The following is a 25,902-nucleotide window of genomic DNA, read 5'->3' as shown; positions in this document are numbered from 1 at the left end:
CACAGAAAGAGCAGATATAAAAGCTGGGAAGACAGAGATGGAAGTTAGGTGGAGGCAGATTGCTACTGTTGTTACCTGTTGTTTCCTGTTTCCTGAACGAAACAGGAAAGACAGTATATTTTTAAATGAGAGAAAAACGAAAAATGTTTCCCATGATATGATATGAAAGCATAGAAAAGGCTTTTTCAATAAAAGCAACTAGAGAAGCAGAGTGAAAATATCTACCTTGATATTAAAAAATACATCTAACATATATGGAGGCTACCACAGAAGAGTTCCTGTACGTGCTCACTGTTAAAGATTTTACTTACTAAACTTAATGTTGTGAATTATATAAAAGGGCAACTAGACTTGACTACTGCGTATGAGGCACCCTCTCATTTTGGAGTCGTCGCCTTCCATTTGGAAACTGACTGCTGCACGGGCAGAATTCATGGAAGAATGTTCTCCTTTTTGGCGTCAGTCAGTAAGATGAAGGTGGTTTTTCTAACTTCTAACCAAAGAGCCCTAATAAATATATGAGTGAAGGCTTTGACATTCTGTATCTGTTTGTCCAAAATTCCCATATTGGCTAGAATAGACACACCAGATGAAAATGATGAAAGCTTCTTTGTATGATTGATAATTGTTTTCAAAGGGTTTTTGTGCATGTTTATGTCTCGTCTACCTTAAGAGACAGAATTAACAGTATAAATTCTTAAGAGAGTTTAGCTTCTCCAGGCTCCAGCCCATTTACTTCATTTCTTGGGTATTCTCCATTTCTCAATGCCAGGCACATAAAGGGTGATAATACTTAGAAGACTGATCTCAAATCGGTCAGGTTGAGTCATATGAAACTGCCCATATTTAACCATCTGACTCACAAAAACGGCAGTTTCATGTGGTTCAACCTAACACGAATGAAGCAGTGTAAGGTGGAGACTAAAAGGCTGGGGCCAGGCTGCTGGATTGAAACCTCTGCCCTGTCAGTGTTAGCTGGTGTCGCTGGTTGAATTACGCACTCCCCATCCCAATTTGTATGTTGAAATCCTAACTCCTAATACCCTTTTAAATATGACCTTATTTGGGGAAAGGGTCTTTAGAGTCAAGTTAAAATGAGGTTGTTAGAGCGGTCTCTAATCTAATACGACTGATATCCTTCTAAAAAGGGGAAAGCTGGAGACAGAAAGGCACAGAGGGAAGACAGTGTGAGGAGACACACAGAAGGTGGCCATCCATAAGCTGAGGACAGGGGCCTCACAGCTCTCAGAAGGACAACCAATCCTGCTGAGATCGTGATTCTGCACTTCTGGCCTCCAGAACCGTAGGACAATACCTGTTGGTTGGTTGAGCCATCTGCACTTTGTTACGGCAGTCCTAGCAAATGAAGACAGCTGGCACCCCCTTAGGCAGCTCAGCCTCTCTGAGCCTCCACTCACTGTCGTCAAAAGGTAGATAACAATAGTACCTGTAGCCACAGGGTTGAGGTGAAAGGAGTTTAGTGTGTGGAGCAGTGCCTGGCACACAGAGAGTGCTCAGTAAACATTAACTGGGAGTTAGTCTCCACTTTGGGTCGGGACCCACGGAAAACCAGATTGCCTTCAAACAACAATGTGCACCAACCTAGAACACCTGGGTCAGCTGAGATGCTTCAACTTCCCAAGTCCTTCCAAAGTAGGAAATAAAGGAATTAGAAATGGCCTAGAATTCTCAAGGGGAGAAAATCCGTGAATGCGAGGTAACATACACACCCATTTGTGTTACCATCTTCAGAAGGCATCTTTAGTGACCAAGGCGGAAAAGGTAGCATTGGTCATAGATAATGTATTAAGATAATTAATTTTTAAGTCGCATGGTTTCCTTTTAGTCTAATACTTTACTTCTGGTAAGCAAGCATTAGTTTTTATACAAATGATTTTAAGACCAATAATAACAAAATTTGTTTTTTAATTTTATAATACTTTCTGTACAAAATAGAAATAAATAGTTTTCTTTTTTTTCTTTTTTCTTTTTTTTTGAGACAGGGTTTCACCCTTGCACAGGCTGGAGTGCAGTGACAAGATCTCAGCTCACTGCAGCCTCAACTTCTCCAGGCTCAGGTGATCCTCCCACCTCAGTTCTTTGAGTAGCTGGGACTACAGGCACGCACCACCACACCTGACTAATTTTTATATTTTTTGTAGAGATGGGGTTTCTCCACGTTGCCCCCCAGGTTGGTCTCGAACTCCTGGGCTCAAGCGATCTTCCCGCCTCTGCCTCCCAAAGTGCCTTCCACTGAATAACTTCAGGGGACACCACTGACATGGAATATACCTTCTGAGATGAGGGCACACCTCTGCACCGCAGTCTCAGGAATGATGCCCACTGTCATTGTTTGGCACAGCAATCAAGATAACAAGCCCATGTTTAAAACCGACCACATATTAAATGGTAGCAGACTTTTAGTCAACAATGTGACAAACTTTTTCAAAAACTTGTAAGGTTCATTTATAAGTATTCATGATTGACCAGTTTACCATGGCTCCTAATAAGGGAAAGCTGATGTATATGTCATAAAAATAGCTATTACTATAAAGCAAAAGTTTAATTTTATTATAGAATTTACTGACTGTAGGCCTTCCAAATGATGATCTTAGGAAACTCATAAAGCTATTAATATATAGAATCATGACTACAATGCAATCATCTTTACTTACCATTAAAAACAAGTTCTCCAGTAGTTCTCAAATGAAGGAATAAAAAGAAAAATAGAGAACAAAATAGAGAAAAAATTTTCTGTTTCCACAGAGTATTTGTGCTTAAATTTTATTATGTCTTGGGTTTCCAGGTATATCAATCAAATAATGTTTAATTTGATAATGCACACTAGAAACATTCTTTGCCCCCTGTCCAAGCCATTTTCCATGCTGTGACCTGAGAGTTTTCAGACTTAACTGAAAGTTGCTTATGTTTATGATTATCATTTTATTATGAAGCCCTAATATACTGACTGATCATCTATGAAATTCAGGGTTCTACCAGAAATCTGTAGGGTTGACCTGAGAAAGTGATGGTTGTGATGGATGTTTAACGTTTGCATATTCCACTACTTCCAAATTCGACTCCGAAAGTTCATCATGAATTCAGATTGTGAGGGCTTAAAGAACAAAAACAAACTTTACATCCTAACAGGCCTGAACCTGATCTCTTCCACACCTTTACATTTTTCAAAGCAAAAATAACTATTTTAAAACGCTGCATGACACCGTGGTCTACTTATACCTATGTATTGCTTTGCTTTTTTTTTTTTTTTTTGGAGATAGCGTCTCACTCTGTCACCCAAGCTGGAGTGCAGTGGCACAATCTCGGCTCACTGAAACCTCCACCTCCCAGGTTCAAGTGATTATCTTACCTCAGCCACCGAGTAGCTGGGATGGCAGGCGCGCACCACCACGCCCAGCTAATTTTTGTATTTTTTAGTAGAGACAGGGTTTTGCCATGTTGGCCACGTTGGTCTCGAACTCCTGGCCTCAAGTGATCCGCCCACCTGGGCCTCCCAAAGTGCTGGGATTACAGGTGTCAGCCACCACAATCAGCCTCTATATATTGCTTTAGTCCTGCGAATCTGACAAACTGTCAGAACAGCGAACACATGGACATGTTCTGTATGTTAAGCACCTTCAAGTGAAACGCTTTAATGAGCATCTTTAGATTATTCTTGTTTGTGAAGAACACTGGCTGAAGAATAATGCAGTAAGAGCCAACACAATGAGATGAACGGGAGACGGAACACAGCGTATGTAATATTAACATTCTCCAGCAATCTCTAAAGTCAAGTTCAGCTCCATACCTAGCCTTATAGGTCTAGCTCTATGTCCCTGAAGACCAGCCTTCCTCCCAGGAAGATTCAGTTGTAACAGCTTAACAGGTACCAGACCACCAATTTAAATGATCATTCTGGATGAATGGATGCGTAGTTATTTAGAAATACGAGAAGCAAGTATTATTCTTTATAAACCTTTTTAAAATATTCTTGATTCTGTAATGGAAACTGATAGATAAAAGTTGTTGAGTTGGTTTTCAAAAATTCAGCCAACTTTTTTTTTCTCACTTTTATAGAAAAGTGATAGAAAGGTTTAACTTTTGATGTATCAGAATTTTTTTTTTTTTTTTTTGAAACAGAGTCTCGCTCTGTCGCCCAGGCTGGAGTGCAGTGGCGCGATCTCGGCTCACTGCAAGCTCCGCCTCCCGGGTTCACACCATTCTCCTGCCTCAGCCTCCCAAGTAGCTGGGACTACAGGCGCCCACCACCACGCCCAGCTAATTTTTTTGTATTTTTAGTAGAGACGGGGTTTCACCATGTTAGCCAGGATGGTCTCCATCTCCTGACCTTCTGATCCGCCTGCCTTGGCCTCCCAAAGAGCTGGGATTACAGGCATGAGCCACTGCGCCCAGCCCAGAAATTTTTGCTAGAAGACTATTCACTAAAAACTTTCTTTAGAATATGGATGCCCAAAACAAGAAAATAAGCCAAATTCTAGACTATACTTTTGATTTATAAAATATACATTAAATATGAGATCCAAATATTTTAATAATACTTAGGCTCAAAAACTTTATTTTTCAATAGTAAGATATAAAATAACAATACTTTATTCTTACCTTAAAAAACAAAAAATATAAATACGATCTTTAAATCCCTTCAGAGTTTTAGCATTGTCGTTAAAAATACAATTTTCAAGTAGAATTTAAAGGGTTAGATTTTCTAAAATATTTTCTTCTGCTGTAGCTTAACTGATAATAAAAGACAGACAAAAAAAAAATCAAAGGAAGGAAGGGAAGGAAAAGAGAAAGAGAGCTAAGAAGAAAGGAAAGAAGGCAGGCAGGAAACAAACTTTCATTTTTTACGAAATACCAGTTTAAAATCTGGAGCTATTGCTGAACATAACTTTAAATAGTTACCACCATATCCTAGCCCAGGGGTCAGCAGGCTTTTTCTGTAAAGAACCACATAGTAAATATCTTAGGCTTTTAGCCATATGACCTCCATTGCCACTACTCAACTCTGCCACTATTGCATAAGGAGCCAAAGATCATCCATGAGCAAATGGGCACGGCTGTGTTCCAATAAAACTTTATTTACAAAAACAGGTGGTGGGCCACACTAGGCCTGCAGGTTAGCAAACTCCTGCACTAGACTTGGTTTTGTACGGTGTCCTTGCAAACTTCTGAGGCTGACCAATGAGTCATCAGTGTCACACAGAAGAAAAAGCTCCTCAGTCTGTCTGAAAACCAGGGCCTTGGGATTTAAGTTCTCTTCCCATAAGAGCTACTAAAACAGCTATTCTTTTAAGTACAAATGACCTATGGATTAATCCACAAAGCATTCCAAGTTAGTGATATTGTTATCAGCTGCTTGGCAGTGAGGAGCATTTTACTGTTACACACTGGCTCTATGTTCTTTCCATTCTTTATTTTAGAGCCCAAAAGTGGGTGGTACGTAACCAATTTCAGAAAAGCCATGTGATTTCTCATGAAACTATATAAAAATATAAGGATTTAAAAAGCTGCTGGGTTGTTCAATGTCAGAAGTGGCTACGCACTCACAGGGCAGAAAGCAGGTCCTTCCTCCAAGACCATCGTCTTTGCCAACACTATCTGTCCCCACTTAAGTGGCTGTCACCTGGGATTCTGTTTCTCTCACTACTGAAAGGAAAGGGGTTTGCCTAGGACTTAACAAAAAGATATATGCAATCAGACAGTGAAGAATATTCAGAGATAAAATGCCGGAAAGCTTAAAATAATCTGTATGTTGCAAGGGTGGGTTCATGTTAGAGGTTTTGAACCATATACATATTATCAAAACATATTAATTAGAATATTGAAAAAGGAGGAAATATCACAAGGAGAGGGAGAAAACGTTTCTCGGGGACAAAAGGAAAAGCAGGGAGACCAATATGGTAGATAAGATCTCTACTTAGCTTAGAACTAGTCCTCCCGTTCTCTTCCCATGTGTGGGGTGCACCTCCCCACACCTTGACTTTGAGTTCAGCAGGTTTGCGTTGGTCATTGCAGTGTTCATGGGGCTGGCATGAACAAAGCTTGAAGAGCCTTCGTGCAATGGGCTTGTGCTCTGGTGCCTCTGCCATCCCACGAGTGAAAGAGATCTCCATTTGCCCCCTTTTCTAAATAGGATGGGTACAGATGGAGCAGAACTACCCTGCTGGGCCCCACCTGGATCAGCTGACTCCTGGGGAACCCGCAGAGGCATGAGTGAAATCAACGCTTGTTGCCATAGGCCTTTGATGTTCTGTAGTTGTTTGTTACCCAGCATTTTTGTAGCAAAAGCTAACTGATACAATTAACAGCTTATATTTACTCAGATCTCTTCTAAGTTGAATGAAAAATATATCAAACATTCCCTTTTCATAGAACCTCCATTTCAATCTACAAACAGGCTGAGTCCACACCAAGTTGGTAAACTGGTAGCCCGATAATGTATTCCATTTGACTTGCATGTTGCTGGCACACAAACGTTAAAACATATACACACATACAATTGTCAATATTTAAGGAAATGTAGAGATTTCACATAAGACCAAATTTCCAGATTCTCTTGAAACATGAGATTGGCAACTCTGGCAGGATCTCCATTTGGGGGTGGGGTGACAATACACTGGACCTCTTGAAAGACGGTCCTGCATTCTGCAGCTTGTCACCCTCCCTAACTTCCAGCATTTCCAGCACTGAAAGCGTCAAATGCCACTCATACAATGGCTGGGCTGTTGCCTCCTTTTTATAATATTTAAGAGAAAAGTAAATATTTTATTTTTTAAAATGAAATCCTAATTTATCAAACATTATTTTCTTAAAACTCATCAAGCCATGACACAAGTATGTAAGACATGTTAATTTTTGACATGACCCTTCCTGTAGTTTAACTCCCTAGGACTAAAGTTTTCAGTTGTTGAACCCTCACGTTCATGCATTTAAAGATTAGATTGCAAAGACTGACTGGAGTCCTGGTCATTCTTGCCAGATTCTTCATGGATTCTGAATTAATTTCTTCCTCTCGGTGCCAATTTAAAAAGTATTACAGCTGAAGCAGTTATTTTTGATGTCATGCAGGTGCCTGGATTTTTAACTACAGAAGAAAGAAAAGCTTCTGGTCAGTTTTGGGGAAGACCGTTTTCCTATTCTCTTTAAACATAGGAAGAACGGTCCATGTGAGTCCTAGAGTGACCAGAGCACACCGCCACTTGGCAAGTGCTACGTTCCCGCCTCGTTACCTGGGAAACACGTGGTCAGGTGCTCCATCAGTGCTTCTTGGGTGACAGGTTTTCTTGCCGAGTTCATTGCTGAGATGGCCAAGCAGAGGATTTCCCCGAGTGGAATAAACTGAGACTGACTGATGGGAGACATACTGATTGGTGATACATCACCTGCAGAAAGACAATTTTCAAGTGAGCGGTTCATTAAAAGACCCGGTCATCTGTCAGACACACCTTCATGCGTCCACACCCCTCCCGCCTTCACGCGTCCACCCAGTCCTGGTCTGACAAACACAGTCAGCTCTGAACAAAGAAGCTGCTTGCCAATTCCACTCTGAACACAGAAGCCACAGCCAATTCCACTCAGGTGGAAAGACTTCCACACGCAGTGGAAGCTCCTACTTCCTCAACAAATAAAACTTCCCTTTAACATCTGAGATCTCATTTAAATAGTCCTAGTACTGAAAGTCTTGCAACAACAGGCTTTTATTTCCGTTTTTATTAAGTTGGAGCTGATTTATTTAATAACTGCCATTCATATCCCGACAAATTGCATTTGTGTAACTTGATGATTCATTCATTCAAACATTGAACGCCTTTACGCGTCTGCTGGGGGAATGGGAGCTGCAGAGAGTGAGTGCGCGCCTCTCCCCAAACATCTCTGCCCTCAGTTTCTCTTTAAGTGGAGGAGACAGACAAGTAGATCGAAGTTCGCAATGTTGTGTGGCAGGCACACAAGAGAACAGAACAACACCTGGGCGCTGAGAGGCGAGGGAGGATAACACCTCCGGGAGGCGAGGGTGGGGCTCAGAAGCAGGAATTTCCAAGGTTCCACCAAGGAGGTGTAATCTGAACCCAGTGCTCAAGAGTAGGTGTGTCCCTGCAGGGCTGGGACCTATAAGCAGATGTTTTCTGGGGCACAGAAGTGAAGGGGGACAGGTAGGTAGGGACGACCATGAACAAAGAGCTGAGTGTCCAAGCTCTGCATTCTATGAGGGGTGGTGAGCCATGGAAGGCCAAAGGCAGGTGTGGATTTCAGAAAGATGAGTGTGGTGGCCGTGGGGTTGATGGCCTGGGAGGAGTGGGAGAAGGCAGATTACAATTCCCTCAGAGATTGTGGCCTCCCGCACACCAAAAGGGCCAGTGGAGGCAGAAGAGGCTGAAGACCCTGCACTGGAGGGGTGATGGACGGTGACTCTTGAGATGTCAACCTACAGTGCAAATACCTGCCTTCATTTCTCAAGTCTTTATACCACAGTGCAGTGATTTTCAAGTGATGCTCCAGGGATACCTGGAATTTCCTGGAATATTTCTGGGAAGGAGGTGCCCTCAGTAGAAGCAGAGGCTGGGAGGGCAGGAAAGTTCGCTCCTGACACCTGAGTGCCACCTGTTTTATACCTGGGGTTCTCCAAGGTTGCACTTGAAAAGATGTCCTACACAAAGAGGATACAAACTATCAACACAGTAGAACACAGAAGGGCTCACAGGGTCTGTTAAGTTTCTAATCTGATTTCCTAAATGTACTTACATAATCTCTCCTTTTTTGTTTCTGAAGCATGCTTGTAATAAGCTACCATGGTTGACCAAAACCGAGACTCAGGTTGGCCTGTGGCATTAAGCAACACCCTCCCCGACAAGGTGTCTGGCTGCTCTGGGGTGGACCAACCTCCTCACTATCAGGCACTTAAAGCCATGCCCAGCCACAGTTCCTAGTTTGCAGGAGGAGTGCTGAGTCCCTATGGGGAAAAACTTGCTGCTTTGATGGGCTAGATGAGAAATGGTTTGCTAGATGAAATCAGGCAGCAAGGCCTGGGATAAAGATCAGCATGTATGGGGAGAGTCCAACAGGTGCCTCGGACAAAGCAGCAGGACTCCAGTGCCCAAGGCCCAGGCCTCACCCCCTTCCCAAACCCAGCGCAGTTCAACGCCCCCCTTTCCCTGGACCACATGGGGCTCCCATCAGCTCTACTGTAGCTCCACTCTCTGCAAAATGGGTATGAGGAAGATAAGACATTGTCCCAGTGGCCAGAGGGAGACAGGAGTACCCACATCCAGAAAAGGAGGAAGGGAGAAAAATCAGCAGAAGCCAGGAACTGACCTAGCTTAGAAGCCACAAATTTCTGGGGCCTATGGGTCATAGGCATCATAAAGAGACACCCTCGGAAAAATTCTTATAATATTTTGTGGGGCAGTAGCAGGCGAGACCGAGTGTGAACTTGGGGCCATTTTGGGGGATGTGAGTTTCATTCATTGGCTGGTGAAGCTCAATTCATATTGGTAACTCAAAAATGACAGAATGATAGAATGACGTGGGCTGGAACCACCTCAGTGGGCAAGTTTGCAACGGCCTAGAACAATGTATTTAAATCTTAAAGAAAAGATTTGTCATATCCTTTTTTTTTCCTGCAAAAAAAGCTGAGTTTTTTTGTTCGTTCGTTCGTTTTTGTTTTTTTGTTTGTTTGCTTTTTTGAGACAGGGTCTGGCTCTGTGACTCAGGCTGGAGTGAAATGGCACAATCATAGCTCACTGCAACCTTGAACTCAAGAGATCCTCCTACCTCAGCCTTCCAAACAGCTAGGACTACAGTCTGGCCACCTCTTAAAGAGCTGGGATTACAGGTGTGAGCCACCATGCCCAGCCCAAATGAAGTCTTACTCTAAAACCTAATGTGGGTTGGGCGTGGTGGCTCACACCTATAATCCCAGCACTTCTAGAGGTCAAGGCAGGCAGACGGTTTTAGCCCAGGAGTTTGAGACCAGCCTGGGCAACATGACGAGACTCCATCTCTACAAAAAAATACAAAAATTAGCCAGGCATGGTGGCACGCGCCTGTGGTCCCAGCTGCTTGGGAGGCTGAGCTAGGAAGATCACTTGAGCCTGGGAGGTCGAGGCTACGGTGAGCTGAGATTGTGCCACTGAACTCCAGCCTGGGCAACAGAGTAAGACCCTGTCTCTAAATCAATAAATACATAAGAAATGGGTAAAGATTGGCTGAGTGCTGATGCGAGCTGCAGCAGAGGTGGGAGTTGGGAAGTTCACCTGTTTGACTCTGCCCTCCCTACAGCAGGCCCTACAGCTCAGGCACAGACAGTCTGAGACACTGGCCTGTAGTTCCTCCTCTCTCACGCCACCTCCGCTGGATAGGACAGGGGCACTGAGGCCAGCTTTCTTACAGAGGTGCTAAGTCAGCCACATGGACCTGAAAGTCACCTGGGATGATTTTTAAAGTCATATGAAAAGGAAGATGGGATCAGCTGGCAAAGAGGGAGAGGATCAATGCAGATTCCAGAAACTCTGGGCTTGGCTATCACTTGAGAGGTTAATACCTTCTAACGTGTGCCTATTATATAACTGAGAACATCTCAGAAGATGAAAGATACAAAAATACTAAATATGATCCCCAAAATGCAGGCCAGACTATTTCCAGATTTTTGTATAGGTCATAAGAGGAAACTCGAACTCTGTAAAACAGAAATGACTATTAGCAAAATTAACTGCTTTGGTTTACGTCATGCTTGTCCTTATGGGTTTAGCTGAAACAATTTGTTTGGTTTCACTGCCATATTCTCAGTTAATTTCTTTTCATTCATTGCAGGCAACTCCAAGAGGCAGCATGCTTTAAGTGTGTCTGAATGGCATTTGCTTTGGAAAAGCTCAGTTTCACTATAATAATGAATATGGGCAATAACTTTTAACTCAGAATGTAGAAAAAAATGGAATTTGGATGTTCTAAATAACTATCTCTACCTCATCTCATTTTTGTGCTGCACTAAGATATATTACTTTCAACTCTGTTCCCATCCCCAACCCCATCAGCAATCCTGTCTACACCCAAATGCTTCCTGGTCTGTCCCCTGGATTCTATCCCTGGAGCTCCCTTAAACTACCATCATCTCTCACCTGGTCCCTCATAAGAACCTGATGATGTTCAGCCTTCCCTCCTGCCTCCAACACTCCCCTCTCCACAGAGCAGCAAAAGTCCTCTTAGGAAAACAAAAAACACACCACTTCCCTGCATAAAATCCTCCAGGGACTGCCTACTGCACTTAGAAGAGAAGCTGAACTCCTTGGTAGGCCTACAAGGGCCCACATGGTCTAAGCCTGTCCACCCAACGCTAGGACCACTCCCCACCTCCATCCTTACTTGCCACTCACAACCTCCTCTGTTCTTTGAACATGTCAGGCATTTCCTCAACTCAGGGCCTTTGTATTTTTTGTGCCCTTGGCCTGGGATGCTTCTTGGGTTGACCTTTCAAGACTGGCTTTTCATGCTTTAGGTCTCAATTCAAATGGCACCTCATCAGAAAGCCCTAACCTGACTGTCTGGTCTACTGCCATTCCATCGCAGCCGAGTTTACTGTCTTCTCTCCCTGCATGTGTGCATGTGGGTTTGGTTCACTGGTTTACTGTCTGTCTCACCCACTTGAATGTAAGCTCCATGACAGAAGGCAACGTGAATGCCACATTTTCAGCACCCAATGATGTGGTGCTTACCCAACAAATATTTGTTGAATGAATGAATATCCACTTTTAACATGATAATCTAAGGAATTTCTTAGTCATCTTAAAGGATTGTAATTTTATTAATATTTTTGCCAAATAATAGCAAACAAAAAGAGAACAAATAAGTTTAGCCGTGCAATTTCTAAGACTCCCCCAATTAACTGCATGAGAAATAGGCCTCTAAACACAGCAGTTACGATAGAAAAATAACTTTGTAATACAACTATTATATAGCAATAAGTAATTAAAAATTAATAAAAATGAGTAAATTTTTTAAAAGAATAATTATATATTAAGTGAAGTTTAGAACATGCATTTCAGATCTGTATTAAAGGAATCACAGGTATCTCTCAACACAGCATAAACATTATTCAAGTTTACCATAACCTTCTGTGGATCTTACATAAACCTGCTTAATGAGCCAACTAGTCATTTTTAAGATATGCTACTAGAAAATTCTTCCAACTACTGGACCACATTTATTTCTTCAAAGAAGAAAAAAGAGAATGTAAGTACTGCTAAAATATTGTTGGTCACGATAATCTACATAATCTACAGAAACTACCATATTTTTCATGAAGTATGAATTATAACTTACTTGTCTATAATTTATAGGATGGATTTTTCTATCGTCAGAATTAGCTCAGAACACATTCATAACAACAACTCATCTTAAAGCACATTGGCACTTTGTCAGCTAAAAAATTCTTTCTAAACTGCTATAATTCTGTCCTATTGTTCTAAAAAAGGAGTAGATAGGTTTTAGTTCAGCTTTGTTTTCTTACAAACATCCATTTAAGTACAGTCCTCAGAGGACTTTTGTCAAATCTAGGCTATTTCAGATAAAACCAAACTCAGTGCCTTGGATAGAGGAAGCATTCCATAGATTTTTAAGTGAGCTTAAAATGTGAAAAGACATGAAAATATTACAATTGTAAGTAAACTTCTGTTTTAAGAGTATTTAACATTTAAAATGCATGAGTGAAAATGTGGATACTGCTTTCATGTGAGGTCATTGTCAGCTGACTGGCGTGAAGAGAAAGAGTAGCCGGGTGGATGATGAGGGGCGTGGAAGCTGGACCCCCTCCATGAGAGGCGGAACAGCCCAGCCAGCAAGGCGGTGGGGCCGGGGGGGGGGGGCGGGGGGGGCGGGGGCAGCATGCTGAGCCCAGGCAGCCTGGGGAGCTGAGCCTGGGAGCTGAGCCTGGGGAGCTGCGGCAGGTTCAGGCTCCCCTGGGGCAGGCTAGTGGTGAGATACGGAGAAAAATAGGGGCCAGATCCTGGTTGACAAGACAAGAAGGCTTAGATCTTATTCTTGATGCTGACGGGGCACTGCCCATATTTTCATACAGACAAATCACATGATATGCTTGTATGAGAAAATCACTCTCGTGCAACTGTGGAGAAAGAGCTGGTGACTCCTAAAATCGCTCGCAACGGACAACAGGCAGAGGTCCTGCAGACGCCAACCTGCTCTTGGATTGTCTACAGCTAGTCACCCCTACCTCAGGAAATAGCTTTATCAAGCGCATCCATTTTCACTATTTAAATCCCTCTATCTATTTTCCCCTTCCAACTTTTGGCCCATTATTTTAGTTGGAGTTATTTCAAAAAAACTCTCTCTCACATAATTCATCCTTTCAAGAAATATCTGAATGCCTATTATACATCGAATACCTTTAAGCACTCAAGTTCGAAAACTGTTCTTATCTCGGTTCTATTTGTGCAAAAAAAAAAAAAAAAAAAAAAAAAAAAAGGACTATAATAAAGCCCTGTCCTTTATAAATGGCATTTTCACTTTTTGTAGTCATTAACTGAGGTTCCAGGAACTCCTCAGCCTGTGCACATGCAGGAGGCCAGCGCCACTCCTGGGATGTGACTTTCATGACAGCTTACACTTGCTCCTTCCTGGGTGACATTGGTGGCTTTCCAAAAGATACCTGCTACAGAAGCCAACATAGAACTATGTCATTTCATCTTAAAGCACCCATCGTCATACAACTGTGTAAGAAAAGGAAAGCCAGAATTTCCCCAGGCGAACTGCATCACAGTCAACAGCCTGGAAAGTACCAGCCTCCATCCTCTATCTTAGCTTTCTTTAAATAATTTTTTTTTCAAGCACCAACATTCCATATGAATTACCCTGTTTTCCTTTTAAGGTACTATTTTTCATTGCAAATGTTAACGTAATCTATTCTCTGGGTTGAAGAGTTATCTTTGACATTAATGAAGTTCTTGTACCAAAACAACCCACTTACGAATGTGGTTCTGAAACTGTACTAGTTTATAATTGAGAAATTCCCAATATAAAAAAAAGCATTCAAGAGATATTTTGATAAGTACCCAGTCTCTTAAAACAAAATACAATTATCCGCTCTGCGCCTGTTTCCTCATCTGTAAAATGAGAGTTTGGATGAAATGATTTCAAAGATTCCTTCAGGCTCCTAAATCCTATGATCCTATATTAATGCAGCAGAATTCTGGCATAAAAGCATCATACAGTACGGGTGTCTAGCTCTGCTTCCATCATGCTGGGGACACTATTTTAACACTCATCTGATCTGAAAAAGTTGGGCTTTAATTTTCAAGGAAATGGCTCCATATCCTGGCTAGTAATTTTTTCTTTCCTTACAATAAAGGCTTCATCATTTTCTTTCTAAATTCAAAGTCTTGCTCAGCTTTGTTCCTCAGGACTAATGTGTGCCCCTTTTGTTCTCTGTACTGCCAAAATTAACAAGCAAGTTAGAATGATGGATGCCAATAAAATTACCACAAGTAGTGGATACTGTGATTCCTCATAAAAATAGTCAATATGGGCATGGGGACAACACAACTCTATTCCTCTCAACAAACTCTTCAGAAAACGACTCTGTTGCCAAGTTTTATCTTAAATGCCCTTGGGCTTGGGGAAATCACCCGCTTTCTGGGGTTGCAGTTAAGTCAACAACTTCTCGGAGGCAGCACCTCAGACAAATCTTGTGTTTTACAATTTAATTCAATTCATTAACCCCAATTTTAGGTATTAATGCTGTTTGGCTCTTTTAACAGAAGGCCTACTACGATATTTTTTAAAAAGCTGCTCTAAAAAAAAACCCACATACTTCTTTCCTATGTGCTCTCTTGAAGACCACAGCACCCATCCGGTGGGGGCAGAGCAGACGGCTCCCATTACCTCACATGCTCGCGTTTTAAGCAGCTTTCCTTTGAAACCAGATGACTATTCTTGACTTTCGAACGTTTGTATTTGACATTCAGAAGAAAACCGGCAATGAAAAGGCACTTTTACTAGTTTACTGTAGGTTTGTTTCAAATGCCACTCATTTCAAAAGTTGAAGGCTGAGCCTGATGGCAATAGTCAATTGAAGGCAACAGCATAAAAAAGGAATTTTAGAATATTTAGAGATTCCATAACAACTTTTTAAACGTTTCCCAATGCTTTACTTCAACACCTAATGGGTATCTTAAAGCAAGTCCAATTCCTAAGCTATTATTTGAGTAAATCATTTCGATCAAAAGAGACCGTAAACAGAAGACACTCATTAATCATACTGAAATACTGGTGTCCATTAGCTATTACTTACTAAGAAACTTCTAATGGGAATAGAGTTAAACAAGAGTAACCATGGTGGCTAAGGGCACCCAAAAGAATGAGTTAACGTCCCCCACATCACCCGAGCCTTTGTGCTGATTAGTCTGGCTAATGCCACTATGTGAAGTAACGAATTAATTGGCTCATTGGTCTACAGAAGAAACTCATGATCTTCCCAGGCCGCAACCCTTCGTTAGTCATATTAGCTATTGCTCTTGTTACTGAGATTTGACTACAGGTAAAAGGTTATCACAGAATAAGCAGAGACAGACAAGGCAGAAAGGGTAGAACATCGGGCAGAAAGGGGCCATCCTCGCAGGCAGGGGTAGGTGAGAGCGCCCTGGCCAAGAGCCACCTTCCCCACCGCCAGAGGTGATTCGTGACGTCTCCGATAGGAACAACGAACACTTTTGTTGGACCATTTAGCTATTTGCAATAGATGCACAGCAGAAAAGGTAGGATGGAATATGAGCCCTGGGACCGATCAGGTTAATTCCGTAATTAACGCTTTTGCTAAGGCTCCACACTATAAACCCATCAACTACGTCCACGGTGGTATGTGTTAGGCACATGAAATAAAACCTAGCCGAATGCTTTTACACGGCAGGTCCTCAAATGCTTGTAGAATCAAAAGGTCCTACATACATAGACAAGAAGAGGCAAGGCCCTGCTACCTTGCAAGATGTTTTCCAACACCAGCTGCCACTTGTGCTCCAGTCCTTCAACTGGAATGAAGTTAAGGCCACTTACCAACAGGGATAAAATCATGATGAAATACCAGTCCTACATGATAACAATTAGTAAGATCTCCCAGATGTCCTGAAATTCTGACCAACAAGAGCACCTGAGTAATATGATGTCTTCTTTTTCCTTAAGTGAATCACATAGGACAGAACATAAATTCCTGTTTTAAGCCACCCTGTACTTCTCTTTCATGTTCATTCTGCAGCATAACCTGGCCTAACACTAGACATTAGATGCTGCGATTTCCACTGATGATATTTCCCAACTTCAGCTTAATAAATCAGTCTAACAACTCTAGGTAATACATTCACTTTCCCTCTTTTTAAGTCAGAATCACCAGAGCTGTTTCTCAGCCTTTGCATTCTCTGCTTTCTCAGTTTAGGGATGACAACTGCATTGGGACTGATTTCTGTAAAATACAATTGTAATAGGACAGGAAGGCCTAATTAAATAAACTACAAATATGGACAGGTTGACAGTTCCCAAATTACAACAAAATTATACCAATTGACTGCTACCAACCAACCCCCCTAAAACCGAACACCCTCCTACCCCTTCCAGCTGCCATGGAGGCCATTATGAAAGGACTATGTCAGAATTCAGAGAAATGAAAGAAAGGATGGGGGATCAGATCAGATACACAGAGGAAACTTCCAAGTCACTGTACAATTAAGTAACTTTTCTCTCTTCAATTCAGCATTACAAGATGGTGGTAAAGGCCATGGGCTTTGTAATCAAAACTTTAGGTTCAGAGCCCAGTTCTGCTCCTCATTGGTTGTGCGATTTGGGGCAAATTATTTAATTTTTTGAGTTTCAGTTTCTTCTTTTGTAAAGTATACATAATCATGTTTACCTTGTAGACTCACTGAGGGGATTAAATGAGATAATGGATGTTGAGTGCTTACCCTGTCCCTGAGACCTAATACATGTTTAATAAATAGTAGCTAGTATTAAAAACATCTTCCCTGGCCAGGCGCGGTGGCTCATGCTTCTAATCCCAGCACTTTGGGAGGCCGAGGCGGGTGGATCAACTCAGGTCAGGAGTTCAAGACCAGCCTGGCCAACACGGAGAAACCCCATCTCTACTAAAAATACAAAAAATGAGCCAGGCGTGGTGGCAGATGCCTGTAATCCCAGCTACTCGGGAGGCTGAGGCAGGAGAATCACTTGAATCCGGGAGGCAGAGGTTGCAGTGAGCCAAGATCGTACCATTGCACTCCAGCCTGGGAAACAAGGAAAGACTCCATCAAAAAAAAAAAAAAAAAAAAAAAAAATCTTCCCCAAGCCCATCTAGATTTATCCAATTTACTCATTTACAGTGTTTGAATTTCTACCAATGGAAAATTTGTTTGGCCCTAAAAATAAGCCTTTTTCAAAAACTAAAATATCTTTGGGAAGGCTAAGAGTGCAGAGGTCTTTCTTATACTAGTATGAAGTAGTTTAATCAGATTACTTTAATCAGATACATAGAACACATAGCATTTGGGATGCATCACCAGGCTGGGAGTGCAAACATGCATTACACTAGGGAGTTTGGAGAGAAAAAGGCACTAGGAGATGGGAAATAATGTGGACAGAGAATTACAAGGATATCAAAGGATGTTGACCTATTTCAAAACTTACGTTGGGCCAATCCATTACCTAAGAAAGGGAAAGGAAACTTAATAAGTAGTCTTAGTACTAAACATCAGTGACACTAGGAGTTAAGTAATTTCTGATATGACCTGAATTATTAGTAACCATTTTGACTCTCTCTTCTAAGGAAAATGTCCTGTAGGAGTGAAAAAAGTGACTTTCACGTAAACTCTCCAAATTCAGCACACTCCTTATAACTTAAGGATGGCTTGTCCAATACAATTCAAGTAAACCATGATCAACGTTCATATTTAAGGGCCTCACATGCTCATTTGTCCTTAACGGCAACAGTCCTTTACAAGCAGGGTAAGGCAGCTTTCCTGGCTGTGACACTGTCTCAAGGTAAGAACCATCACAAATTCTAGAGTGGCATGCGTGACTCCTGAGGTCCACCTTAGCCTGAATATACCCTGTGAAGATTCTTAAAATTAGCAAAACCAGATCATTCTAACCCTCTATGACCAAAAAAAAAAAAAAAAAAAAAAATTCCTGCTTTTTAAACTGCCCCTCTTCCTATCCAACTATTTATTGAAAGGTTTCCATGTATAGGGAACTGCTAGGAGATGTAGACAGCAGAAAAAAGCATAAATCTTGATCTCTGCCTTCAATGAGATTACAATTTAGGTGAGAATACAAGATACACATGTGTGAAAATATAAACCATCATGAAATATACACATTGCTGTTCAAAACACCCTTAGAAGAGCTATACCAAGAAAACACATGAATGACTAGAAAATTAACTCTATAATGGGAGTTTCAAGGATTTAGAAACGACCTCCTGTTGGGGTGATTAGGGAGAACTTTCCAGGGGAGAGAGATTTGGAGTAGGTCCTTAAGGATGGGTAGAATCGATGGGTGTGAGGACATGATGGAACTATATTTGCAACATACCATGCTTGTGTTTTTTCTGACCAAACATCCTTTAAACCTGACTCAGCATCCTCAACGTTGTTCTGAAGATGCAAACTGCTCTGCAGAAAGAAGAGACCTCTGACAGTGAAGAAAGGAAACACGCTCTTTTTTCTTCTGAGAGAGGGTGAGCTATGAGATGGATGTGACTGCGAAGAGAAAGAAGATGTTCAAGGGGTCTTGAACATCTGCTTTTAAAAATGTTCTAAAAATTCTTACCAATTACATACGGGATTCGCCACTCTCAGAAATACCTTTAACAGTCCTGAAACCATCCATGTGATGAGGGGTAAAGCCACGCTTTCAGATATGCCAAGCCTCACTTTGGAAACGAAGCAGGTAATGTACTTTTGAGGACCAGAATTTTCCATTTCGTTGTCATGTTTTTTTAGAAAGCTTTTGTGTGAAAAGCCCCTGGATGTTGTAAGAAAACAGCTCTGTCATAATCTGAACCCTAAAGCAGACTATGATGAACTATGCTTACTTCCTTAGCAGTTAACAGCAGCCTCAATATGATGTTAGTCTTGGAAACAGTCCCTGGGCACATAAATCAGGCTTTCTTGGATTTTAGTGCATTGCATGTAGGTTAACAGGCCAAACAGTACACAAAATTTCAGGCACTGTATATTAATTGGTAAGAAAAAATGTCGAGGCCGGGCACAGTGGCTCACGCCTGTAACCCCAACACTTTGGGAGACTGAGGCAGCCAGATCAACAGAGGTCAGGAGTTCGAGACCAGCCTGACCAATGCGGAGAAACCCCGTCCCTACTAAAAATACAAAATTAGCCGGGCGTGGTGGCGTGTGTCTGTAATCCCAGCTACTCAAGAGGCTGAAGCAGGAGAATCGCTTGAACCTGGGAAGCGGAGGTTGCAGTGAGCTGAGATCGCACTATTGCACTCCAGCCTGGGCAACAAGAGCAAAACTCTATCTCAAAAAACCAAACCAAACCAAACAAACAAACAAAAAAACCCAGGAAAAATGTCAAATACTATTTACTGAATGCCTCCCTCAGAGCAGCGAGCGAGATAGATATACAGCTGAGGGAAATCTGGGGCAGTCTGATTATTTCCTATTGCTGTGGACTTCTCGGTCCCCATGAGCAGCGCTGGGATGACCCGTGCTGGTGAGGTCATGTGTGGTGGGCAGTCCACAGGAGGAGGACCCGGACTGCCTAAGATTGAGGCTGCGGGAGGAGCGGAACAGCAAGACTTCTCAGAGGACCGTGCACCCTCTTCACAGCTGGTGCTGACATTTCACCATATTCCTTCGCACACAACTCTTGAAATAAAAGAATGGGAAACCTACCTGGCCCTTTCTGGACTGGCTCCATCCCCCAGGTAGCGTTGACGCTAAAGCCTGGTGCATGCTAGGGAGCTGCATCCAAGCACAAGAAGGAGCCAGTAACAGAAACGGACGTCCTAGAATCTGGAATAAGAAGAAAGAGTAAACTTTCAAGTCATAGTATCCTAAATGAGCATTTCAGATTGGCTACTGAGGGCCCGTGGAACACAACAGGAATCTGGTACTTTACCTTCATAGATCTACTTTTTAAAAATGAGTTCCAGAACTCTCAGCTCTTCTTACAATTCAGGGCTTGAGATACTGGTACAAGTTCAGTTCAAAAGCTGGCAAAAGGCACCTTAAAGAGGCTCTGTGAATGTACTTTGCTGGTAACGTTTTGAGGAGGGAAAAAAAAAAAGGAATCCTCTTTATCATTCTTTTATCCTATTTGCATGGAACAGCTGGAATCCTGTTCCATGCCTATCCCATATATCACAGCCACTTGCTGAGCCAACATCCCACTGCAGCGCCTCGGAATCTGCAGTGTCACTCCTCTTCTGCTTGTTCTCTGCAAAGTGAAGTCACAGGGACGGATCAGCCAACCTGACTTCTCACTGCCCTGCCCAGAATCCTTTGTGAACTGAAATGAGTCATCGCTCCAAGAAAAGCTACAGCCTCTGTTTGTCTGTGCAGTCTCCTTTGTCTGTGCAGTGCAGAGACGCGAGGTCGGAATGTACCCCAGGCGCGGGGTGTCGAGGGGCACATTCTCCTCTCCAAGGGGCCCAGGTCCCCTCCCATGCATTAGCACCAACTCACATGAAAAAGGTAAAAAGGGCACATACCTCCAGATGCTTGAAGAGAAAACACACACATTAAAATTGATCTGGCGTCATATACTCACCAGTCCGTAATTAGAGACCTGCCACATTTTCCTATTTTGTGTTAAGGCTGGCTTTGCATTGTGACGAAGGACGCATCTCCCTCCTGTGTGTAACAGGCGGTTCTACTGTACACTGTATCAAAGTTTAGCTGCAGTGAGCTATTTGTCATAAATTCCAGTTGCCGTGCAAGTCTTTGCAAGCCTGGGTCTCGTCATTCCCAACACACAGCCGTCAGGCTCGCAGCCCGGGCAGCGGTGGAGCTCACCCAGCACCAGCCAGTGCGGCTTCTGCCGCTGCGAGGAGGGCGGCGTTGGGAATGAGGTCACTATGTCAGGAACTCGCTCTCAGCAGGAGCCTCTCCTGCGCTTACCACACAACTCCAGTCTCACCCAGAAGTAGGATTCGTGGGATTTGGGGGGTGGCTGTTTCCTCCGCTTTTTCTTAAAAATGTCTACGGCTAAGATCAGCAAGGTGAAAATGAATGACGTATCTGCATAAAAATGTCCTTTTCATTGCACTACGGGTGCCACGCTCATTGTGAACCCCAGGCTGAATCACTCATGCGTACACCTGTGGACATGCATTTACACACCGACACACACACACACAGAGGAACTTGTGCCAGCAGAGAAAACATTTAGTCTTTATTTAGAGTGCAAGAAGCAACACGTAAACATCTCAGGAGGAAAACGGGGGCGGCAGTTGAGAGAGAGGACAGAATGGAGGGAGTAGAGCAGCCACATAAAACCCGAGAAAAATGGAGTCGGAGAGGCCAAGGAAACGAATCCCATGGCAGTGGTACTGCTACTGCCAAACTCCCAAACCGCGTAACACCAAAACAGGCACCGCTCGCTGCTTCCGCTCGGGATCCAGATAACCGAAAAATTATCTCATTCTCAGAAACCCACAGAGGTGGGTGGCAGATGACTGTGCAGCAAATTCTCCCACATCCTCATGAATCCAGCAGCTCAGCTACCAGGGGCACAAAATGTGGGGTGCCAGCAAAGATGGGAAATGCACTGAAGCTCTTCACAAGGCGCCCCCAAAACTCAGAGTTACAGAGGTCCCCATGTGGGTCTCCCGGCTAAAATCCTGAGAGCATCCTATCCGCTCCTGACGGTGGTGATTCAGCCTGTCCTCCAGAACCTCCCCCAGCAGAGCTCAGGCTCTGGCAAAGGCCCCCCTGCGAGTTGAGTCCAAGTCAGCATCTCTTGTCACCCCTGCACAGTGACGTCCGTTCTGTCCTCGGGAGGCTACAAAACGTATAACCCTCTTCTGCGCCATCACCCATCCGATAGCTACAAACACTAACCAGGTCCCCGTGCCCAGATCAGCTCTTCTCTAGCTGCCTAGAGTCTGGGACACTCCGCAGGCATGCAGACTATATATTCATCTACTGATCCACTGAGATGCTTGCTTTGAATGTTATTAAATAAAATGTCTTCCATGCCCTCAACCACCTGACGCTTTTCACATCCTCTGCCCTCCTGGGGTCCCCCCTTTGCTCTGGTCTGGCGTATCCATTTCCCTCCAACAATGTGGCATCCTCCTGCCAAATCATCCCTGTGGCACCATCTCCTCCCTGTCCTGGACTATCTGTCACCCTATGACCCCCTTGAGAATGTGTTCCACACCAACTGCTACTGATGCACTTTTTAACAGCCTCATCGATTTTACCTTGTATGCTTGATCAGAAGCATATAAGGACCTAATAGGCCATATATAGATGAAAACATACATGTTTGGATATTAGAAATTATGACTACATTATTATTTATATGTTCTCATCCCTTTTCTTCAAGTATTTGTTTTTTTTCTTTCTCCACATACTTAACCAAATATGGTCTTGATTTTCCCTTCTAGTGTATTGTTTTCTCTCCTCTTTGATAAGCCACTAGCTTCTCATCCATGCCACAGACTGAACCTAGGGCCCAGCATCAGGGCCTCCAACCAAAGCCACTCACCTTTCATCAAACCTCTTTAAGTTTGGCTGTGTTGTTGGTTATAAATCCACCCAAACCCATGTGATCCAGCCCATTCCTGTCAGGCATGGTCTGATCACTGTAAGGTCAGACAGGGTGCCTGATAAGCACACGCACCTTAAGAATGCAACGATGGAAGCATATAACAAATGTATTACAAATTAAGATCTAAACAGACATATCTGTAGTCCTGGCAATGTAAGAGCCTTCTGGGAAGCCCTGGGTCACTGTAACACCTCCTGACAGTTAAAGATACACGTTTCTTCTATGATCTATGAAAGGTTAAATATGTGGAGAAAGAAAAAAAATCCAAATACTCGAAGAAAAGGGATGAGAATGTACAAATAAAAACGTAGTCATAATTTCTAATATCCAAGCAAGCATGTTTTCATCTATATATGGGCCTAGTATGTCTGTACTAAGAAATTTACATAATCTTCACAAGGACTCTGGAAGTTAAGTAATGGTATGATCCCCACTTAAAGAGGGGAACGCTCTTCCTGAAGCTCACAGAGCTGGTAAACGGCAGAGACGGGATTTGAACCCAAGGCAGCTGGCTCTCAAGTCTGTTCTTTCAGCCACTGAAAGTCAGTTTTACCGTTTACACTTTTATGTATGCTGTTCTACAGACTTGCTACATCCTCTTCAACAACCATTGTGGTCGAAAGTCTGTTCTTTCAACAACACGTGCTACCTCTTGATTATTAAAAAAGCCACTGTAAGCAAAAAAATGTTAAAACCTATATCTCAATTTTTAAATTTAGATTGAACACAATCTGCTTACTTGGCACATGGACCAATGAGGTCAAGTTCACAAGTGGGGTCTCCCGTAGAAGTTGCTTCTGCTGGGGTCTATGACCCCTAACGACTGCCCCTGAGTAGACTTTTACTGAAGGACCATGATAAAGAATGTACATGGTCAGGGAAAACCACCACAAGCCCATCTTGCTGCCCTACTGAGAGTACGATGGGTTTCATAATGGACACCGTTGGCCTCCACTGAGAAATCAAGACAAGAAAGGTCTGCTGATGCTTTAGATCTCGGTATCTGACGGCAAGATGAGCTCAAGAATCACATGCAGCCATCCCTCCTCCTTGCCCCGTGCCTCTTGCATCTTTGAATAACAGCTTCGGTGTTACAGTAGAGATTTACAAACATCACACCGAGGACCGCAGAGGTGATTTGCTCAGTTGATGAAGTGTGGGCAGAGGTTGTGCTTGGCACTTGCCTGCGTCCTTGGCAGCAGATTAAATAGTAGCGCCACATAGTGACACAGGGAGGATCTTAATAAATGCTTGATGACTAACGGTCTCGCACGCTCTTAGAGCTGCTCCACTTGAAAAAGCAGAGAGCAATAAATACCATTAAATCAATTAAAAATATTTATCAGGTGCCTAACTGCAAAGTCCTATGGTCAGTTCAGGAATTTAAATATTAATCTTTAAGGTTGTATACATATGGAGTATATAAACCTTGGTGCACACTCTCTCGTGGACAAATGACATGGTGTCTGCCCTCAAGAAGCTTCAAATGTACTTGAGGAGGTAAGACCCTCACATATAAAAAGTGCAAAAATACAAGGCAGTGTATTTCAAAGGGGAGGAACAGGTAACCAGTGCCCCCAAGAATTTTGAAGAAAAGAACCAGGGTCGAGCCATGGCTTCCAGGGAAAGGCAAACTTGTTCTAGAATCTGGACAAGTGAAAGAAAAGAGAAAGCACAGCCCATATGTCATAACAGAAGCTCCACGAGCAGCGATGTTTTTTGCATGTTTTGTGTTTACAGGTAGATCCCTGAAAGTGCCTAGACAACAGCAGACCCTAAATCTATGCTGAAGGCAGGAGAGGACTGACCTGCAGAGGGGAAGCCTGGACAAGGTGTGGAGGTGTGGATGGGAGGGAGGTGGGGATCATAAGGCAGGCAGGCCTGCCTGGGGCTGAGGGTTCATTACTGGGAAGTAGTGGAAGAGGAGGCAAGAGGGGTGGCCCAAGGTCAGATTCAGAACGTGGCGCACAGTGGCTCGTGCCTGTAATCCCAGCACTTTGGGAGGCAGGAAGATCACTTGAGGGCAGGAGTTCAGGGCTGCAGTGAGCTATGATTACACCACTGCACTTCAGCCTGGGAAAGAGAGCAAGATCCTGTCTCTAAAAATTAATCAATTAAAAAAAATTTAAAGAACAGTCTTTAATGGATAGGAAAATGGCCCATTTGATATTTGCAATGAATTTCACTCGGCATTTGCTAGACGGCCATCAGTAAGTCTCCTCCCAAAGAAGCATGACACCTCCATTCTCCAAAAACATTTATAAGCTCATGGCAGCTCCCAGGAGGGAAGGGATGCTGACGGTATGGCCAGATGCGGCTTCCCCCAGGGACTTCTCGGCCTCCTATCGCAACTCAGAAGTCTGCGGTGTCAAGATTCTCTCCCCTTTTCAAGACTGCACCAGTCGGGGAGAAAACAATCCTAGTCTGTGACAATATTCCACTAAACCTCCTTTCGAGTCAAAACACACTTATAAAATACAGCACATGAGACAGCACATGAGATCCTAGCGTGTGGCTGAGGTCAGAGTAACGACAAATGAGTACCGCTCCTATATTCATTGTTCAACATCAGCATCTATGTCATTCAAGGCAAAGAGGGAAAGAGGACCAGGAGAGTAAAGAAAGATGGTTATTTCTGATATGCAAAAAGTGCCATCAAGGAAGCATGGAGGGAACTGAGAGGTGCTTCAGGAAGGAAGAGGCACTGAGGTGGCCCCACAGGATGGGCGAGTAAAGGGGTGGGGAGAGGAAAGATGAGAGTGTCTTTCCAGGCAGCAAGGCGGTATGAACAGAGACGATGTGCTTACACAGTCTAAGATGTTTTGGAGAATAGCTGGTGGTAGATTCAGCATGGCTGGGTTGGAGGGATCTATGAAGGAGATTGGTAGCAACGAGGCCAATGAGTCAGTCAGGCTGGGATGAAGATAACATTAAACACCTGGCGAATGGCATTAACGGTTTCTACAGGGGAGACGTTCCTCATGCTGAATGTTTAGGTTATGCAGGCAACAGGGTATAGGATGCATCCAAAGGAAAAGATAATTACTGAGGCAAGGTAAAAGCCTACTGTGAGAGAGTGAACAAGATGTAAAGAGTGCT

At 43.1% G+C, this 25,902-nt stretch overlaps 1 protein-coding gene across 2 annotated transcripts in view; it reads right to left on the bottom strand.

The window, feature by feature from the left end:
• STOX2 (storkhead box 2) overlaps nucleotides 1-25,902 on the bottom strand; it is a 117,531-nt gene that overhangs the window by 14,582 nt on the left and 77,047 nt on the right. For both annotated transcript variants that reach the window (XM_030816364.1, XM_030816365.1), the window contains exon 2: nucleotides 7,248-7,400. In XM_030816364.1, coding sequence (XP_030672224.1) covers nucleotides 7,248-7,400 — 153 coding nt within the window. The remainder of the gene's footprint in view (nucleotides 1-7,247; nucleotides 7,401-25,902) is intronic.

This window comes from Nomascus leucogenys, chromosome 7b (genome assembly GCF_006542625.1).
Source record: "Nomascus leucogenys isolate Asia chromosome 7b, Asia_NLE_v1, whole genome shotgun sequence".
Lineage (NCBI taxonomy): Eukaryota > Metazoa > Chordata > Mammalia > Primates > Hylobatidae > Nomascus > Nomascus leucogenys.
Note: the sequence above shows the minus strand (reverse complement) of the source record. Positions and strands in the feature narration are given on the sequence as shown.